General features: G+C 42.2%; 1 protein-coding gene across 1 annotated transcript in view; it reads left to right on the forward strand.

Annotated features, from left to right (window-relative positions):
• rab3b (RAB3B, member RAS oncogene family) overlaps nucleotides 1-5,241 on the forward strand; it is a 6,498-nt gene extending 1,257 nt beyond the window's left edge. Inside the window, exons 2-4 of the mRNA XM_008297716.1 lie at nucleotides 4,321-4,439; nucleotides 4,516-4,640; nucleotides 5,057-5,241. Of these exons, the coding sequence (XP_008295938.1) occupies nucleotides 4,321-4,439; nucleotides 4,516-4,640; nucleotides 5,057-5,241 (429 nt within the window). The remainder of the gene's footprint in view (nucleotides 1-4,320; nucleotides 4,440-4,515; nucleotides 4,641-5,056) is intronic.
• The last annotated feature ends 1,119 nt before the right edge of the window (nucleotides 5,242-6,360 follow it).

Genomic DNA, 6,360 nt, shown 5'->3' on the forward strand with positions numbered 1-6,360 from the left:
TTTGGGTCTTTGGACCATCATGTGTACTCGGTATCATATCACAGAACAGTGTCACTGCTCAGACCGTCACACATAATATGATGTAAATCAGTGTAATCAGTTATAGATCAGGTTGTTCATCTGCTGAACCTGATGGCAGGTGAGCTCCTGGTTGACCTGACGAGACTGTGAAGCTCTTTAGAAACTGTTCAGGTAAAAAGCTGAGTGGAGTCCTTTTACCATTTCCCATGATGCACTGCAACAGCTGCAGTGTGGAGCAGCTCTGATTGTGACTGTAGTTCTTCCTCTGAACACCGTCCTGTTGGTACGTTTTCCTGTTTTGTAACATTTGATCATATACTGTAACTCTGGCAACAACTAATGGTTGAAAAGACACTGGTAAAGTTAAGGAAGCAATTTTTAAGTAACTGTCTTACAATGTTATCAATCAATAGTTGATTAATCATTAACATGAAGAAGTGAAGCTACATCAGTGTTTTATCTACAGAAGGCATTGCATTCAGACTAAGACTTGCTTTTAGAGTTGTTCTGTCTGGAGGTCATTAACCTCTTCAGAAGTCTTTGTCATGGTGCCCGATGTTGGCTAAACCCAGTGAGAGGCTCCGCCTGGTGGAACAACCAGGCACTACAGCTAGTCATGATCCAACTACTGACATTATGGCCTTCTTCTACTGCTGCTTTATCAGTTATATTTTTAATAAGTTTAATTATTAATCAAAATTAATTGATCATTAATATCCTTGGTTAGAACCAACATAATGTTAAAACATTAGATCTCTGCTAAGTGTCTTGAAAACTCCATGGTGGCTTTTTTACAGCAACAATAAAATTTAAGAGTTCTGCTTCTTCAGGATCAAGACTACGTACAGATGTGATAAATTTAAACTAAAAGCACGCAAAAAAACAGTTTTGTTTTGTTTCGTTTGTTAGGATCTCCATTAGCACCAGCATTAGCATTGGCTATTCTTCCTGAGGTCCACACACATATGCACAGTCACACTTATACACACAACAACCACAAAGACAACAAACATAACAGCTCATCTCGCTAACTTTGCATTTATGTAAAATAAGGTGGAGAAACATATTGTCATTCAGTACAACATACATTAAATCATACACAGATTTATAAATCCATCATTATTCATCTTGAACTCATAGGAACTTGATTCTTTCCATATATACAAACAATTCATCATTCTTCAGAATAAACATATAATCACAATGACCTTAAATAACATATTTATCCATCCTGTTCTTCGACCCACTGAAATCCAAGAAAATAGGGCAAAAGTACATTTTACCTTCCTTGCTCTCACCAGCATTACATTTTATTTTGAAACACCATTTTCCTTGTCTATACCTCCTAAAAACTTGTAAATACTGTTTCAACAAAAAAATGTTTTGCCTGTATGCAAACTGTATGGTACTGGACTGAGAGGAAACACGGCCATAATAATAATAATAATAATAACAACAACCTGCACCTTAAGATCCATGAACAGCACAAACATTACCGGAGCTGACGGTCCAACACTGAAGAGTGTTCAGGCTCCTCCTCAGCAGAGGACATGTTAACCTGGTTCAGGAGCTCCTTGAAGGCTCTTTACAACCCGACAATCTCCTCATTCCAGGTCAGCCGTTATCCCTCCACTGTAGTCAGCCTGGGCCAAGCTCCGCCACCCTTCCTGAGGCGTCCAGCGGTTTGCCAGAACTTCCTTGGGGTCAACTGAAAGTCCTTCTCCATAGCGTATCCCAGCTCCTCCTCTATAAATACTTTATATTTATTTTCTCCAATGAAATACTGTACCACCTCTGTGCTGTCATAATATCATATAATCAAATGTAGTTGGAGTGACTCAGGTGTGAATGCGTTTGATTCACTAAAGGTGTGTTTGTTGTGCAGGTTCATCCTCCTGTGACCCTGAACAGAGAAGCAGTTCAGAGGTTGAGTTCTTCTTGTTTCTCTATAGCTAGGACACTGAATTAATCAGCATGACACTAAAGGTGGCATCCAGTATCCACACTACCATAATATACAGTATCCCATAATGATCAGCGGCGACATCACATGATAACATTCACTGTGACATGCTGTCCTGTAAAACAACACACAGCGTAACTGAATGTACTGCAGCACGTCAAGTCTGAGCAGAGAAACATGATGTTCTGCTCTGAGAGAAAATACAGGAGACAGACTGCAGCTCTATTATCAGTGGTGATGGTGTTGCCATGGCAGCAGCTCTTCACACTCACACACAACACACACACCGACCCACACACTAACACACAGACACACACTAACACACACACACACACACACTAACAGTGTCGTCTTTGGTGGCAATTAAAGGACGTCTCAGGGCGACGAGGTGGAGACCTGAGAGGAGGAGTGTGTGCGCGCGCGTGCGTGTGTGTGTGTGTGTGTGTGTGTGTGTGTATATCAGTGTGTTGCAGTACTGTAAATGTGTTTAATCACAGCTGATTGATTCGAGGCTCGATGAGTAAAAATAGTTTCACCAACAGTCGGCGTTCATCTGGTCTGATGCTCATTTAGTTTCCTGTCAGAGAGCATCATGGGGGATGGAGTCCTTACACCAAACAGGCTTTGTTGCTCTGAAAACATCCAGCATCGTCCTGCGTGGTGACGCATTTGCCACCCAACATTTACCGTCATCATGATGTTCATTCATAGCAGCAATACCTCCAGCAGGTGTGTTCGTGTTTTATTCATCAGTCTCACGTCAGATGTTTTGTGTTTTAACAGCCCAAGATCATATTTTTATGCTTGCTGTTGTTTTATTCCTGTGGAGGAGAACTGGTTTTACTGGTCCTAATGGAAGTTTGGAGCTCACAGGGCCGGTTGCTGGTTTAATTCCAATGGCAGGAGGGACACGGAGGTAAAACATGGCTGATGAACCCTCCGAACCCCCAAAACCTGCTGATGAATCTGACATGTTGAAAAATCACCAAATGACTCCATTTATCAGAAGCTGAAAGTGTAAAAGCAAACACAATTGTCAGTTTTAACTTTCTGACACTCTTTTAAACATATCATGTATGACGTGTGGTTTCGTTGACAAAGATAACAAAATCGGAGCATGAAATTGTGATATTTGATCAAAATCTCTTTGTTCTACATGCCTGAATTAAAAGTTCACCAAAAAAATTGTATGCTTCAAGCTGATTTTGTAAAAATCTAAAAACTCTTCACTGTTCTTCAGACATACTGGATTCAGGCAGTAAATCCAACAAACTGAGATGTAAAAACAAAAATTAAAGTTGAACTCAGCTTCTCATTAAATTAATTTATTGTTTTCAGGCAGCCAGGTTACTTTTTCAGGAATAGTTCATCTTAGCTCAACTGCAAACTTAGCTTCATGATGTAAGTTGTTTATGTTCTTACTCAACTTCTGTTTTCATGAGTTATTTACAGGTTAAACTGAGTTCACGCTGCATGTCAGCACTGGTCAGAGGTCATTAACCTCCACAGAAATCTTTGTCCTGATGCCCGTTGCTAACTAAGCTCCCACAATGCTCTCTGTTATTAAGGTGAGACTAGACCGACAGCAGGTGACGTATAAAACAGAATAATGTCGTAACAACAAGAGACTGAATCTGAACTAACAGCAGCTGATCAAAGTGTCCTAACAACTGACATCCTGGCTGATTTCTGAACTCTGTCAATGTGTGATGATAGTCTAACTGTGACTTCTCCAGCAGCTGCTGTTAGGTCCTGATCCATCCTGTCTCCATGTCAGTCAGGACTCAGTAACAAAGCTACTGCTCTACATGCAGCTTCTCTCTCACTGGAGGTTTATTTAAACTCAGAGTCGAAACGCTCTGTGATGTTTTTGGATCGATATTGGAGATGAAACGTAACAAAAGTATTTACATCCCTTCACACACTAAAAGTTCTGTTTCTTGTGAGTCTCTGTTGATGTGATGAAGTTTTATTCAGACATGAAACATGGTCAGATGTTGTTAGGTCTGAAACATGTTTTACTGCAAATACAAACAGCTGAGCTGATGTCTGAAGCTTTTAAATGACTCAGATTAAATTACCTCCTGCTGATCTATGTTTCTAAAGGTGTTTGTCAGTTATAATGTGCAGATATTTAGCAGGAGTCTCAGGTGTGAGGACTTCATCATTCATGAAAATATCAGGATTAACTCATTGTGTTCTTTAGATGGCACATGGGTTAAAAACAGTATCATCAGCGTACATGTAGACTCTAACATTGTTATTATATGAACTAAATGGGTCTGTGTGTCAACCTGTTTGCTGCTCAGCGAATTATGCATCTGTTGTTGTTTCAGGACACAGCGGGTCAGGAGCGTTACCGCACCATCACCACGGCTTACTACCGCGGCGCCATGGGCTTCATCCTCATGTACGACATCACCAACGAGGAGTCCTTCAACGCCGTCCAGGACTGGTACGTGATTAAGCTGGAAGCTTGTGTTGGTCTGACTGAGCTGAAGCGAATGATTGCCGTCTCTGTGTGTCTGCAGGGCCACTCAGATTAAGACGTACTCGTGGGACAACGCTCAGGTGATCATGGTGGGAAACAAGTGCGACATGGACGAGGAGCGAGTTGTACCTCCGGAGAAAGGAAAACACCTGGCCGACCAGCTAGGTGAGGCACTGCTGCAGCAACCTGTGAACTCAGTATTTATCACCTGAAAATACTGTACAGCTGAGGTTAAAGGAGGTAAAAACTGCAGAAAATAGTCTATAGCTGAGGTTTTAGGCAGTAAGAGGAATCTCTTGAGGGGAATCAGACAGCAGTTTCAGCTCCTTCCTGCAGAAAGCAACAGTTGGAACAACCAGCTCAAACTTGTCCTTCGACTTCTGTGTTATCCCTTCACGTATTTTTAATCATTAATAATTCAATGATCAAAGAATAATCATTAACATCCTGAGTGTAAACTCCAAAAGTCCTTAAACAGCTGAGGTTCGTGTAATGAGTCAGGTTTGCAGGAGCAACTCCTCCAGTTGAGTGACTGAAACAGATGAAGTGTTCCTCACATCTGTGACTCTGTTCTCCTGCAGGCTTTGAGTACTACGAGGCAAGCGCGAAGGAGAACATCAACGTGCGGCAGGTCTTCGAGCGTCTGGTCGACATCATCTGCGTCAAGATGTCGGAGCGCGTCGACGTGGAGGCGCCAGCGGCTCCCGGAGCCAAAACCACCAGACTGACCGACAAACCCGCCCAGCTACCTCAGAAGTGCTGCTGATCGCCTGAAGAGAAGAACCAGATCAACTAATGTAACATTCCTTCGTCCTCACTCGCTCTGCTTCAGTCCATGTTTGTGAGCCGTCAATAATCACTGCTGCTGATCTGCTAACACTCATACGAACGTCATCCCTCCACAGGAGCCTGAACTCTGCAGCCTCGGTCAGTCTGACGGTCCGAAAAGGTTGTGGAGCTGCTGCTGTAATGTTTAAGATGATGTTTGCACTAAAAACAGAGGAGGGAGAAGAATCAGTTCATTCAACAGTTCACTGTTTCATATCTCTGCTCACTCAGCAGTTGATGGTTTCTGTCAAAGCTGACCAAAACTGAAGTCAAAGTCTTACTTTATGCTGATAATTAAATCCTCTGAAGGTGTCTGTTGGAACAGATTCACTTTAATGCAGTTTTGGATGCTGCTGTGTGCAAGTCTTAAAAATGGAAACATGCAACTGCCTTCGCATGAAGAGCAGCATCCCTGCTGCAGAGGATCAAATCAGAGCCAGTTATTATTTCACATAGGTGTGTTGCTGCAGCGTCTCAGATTCCGTTCAGTTTACTTGTTTGTTATTTAGGACCCAAAATTACATTCTGTAAAATATTTTGGCTGAATTTGTGAAGTTCCAAAACCACCCTTGTTTGAAAATTCTGTACTTTGTTCCATTTTCAGGGTCCAATAATTAAAACCGTGTCCTCTGCTGGATCCGTTCACAACTAACTGCCACATTTCATGTCTGTGGGAGTTTTATTTCTGGATATTTGAATGCCTAAAATGGCTGAAAGCAGATAAAACCCTCTAAATTCAGCCAAAATATTTACAGATCTTAGCTTTGGGTCCTACATGAATAAAAGTAAACTGAACAGAATCTGAGACGCTGCAGCAACACGCTTCTTGATTTCTGTCTGAACTGACTGATCTACATCCCATCATCAGAACAAACATGTGACATCAGCTGCTTCAGACGTTCGGACCTGTCAGACTGAGCTGGAGTTGGGCTGCAGCAGCGCCTCAGTCAGCGCAGCACTGCCTCCTCTCAAAGTGTAGCACAACATGTTCAGTGTTTACAGCCTCCCCTGTGCTGCTTCTGGCTCAAACACACTTTAGGGCTACAACACCAACACA

Source organism: Stegastes partitus, unplaced genomic scaffold, assembly GCF_000690725.1.
Source record: "Stegastes partitus isolate 25-593 unplaced genomic scaffold, Stegastes_partitus-1.0.2 Scaffold1241, whole genome shotgun sequence".
Taxonomy (NCBI): domain Eukaryota; kingdom Metazoa; phylum Chordata; class Actinopteri; family Pomacentridae; genus Stegastes; species Stegastes partitus.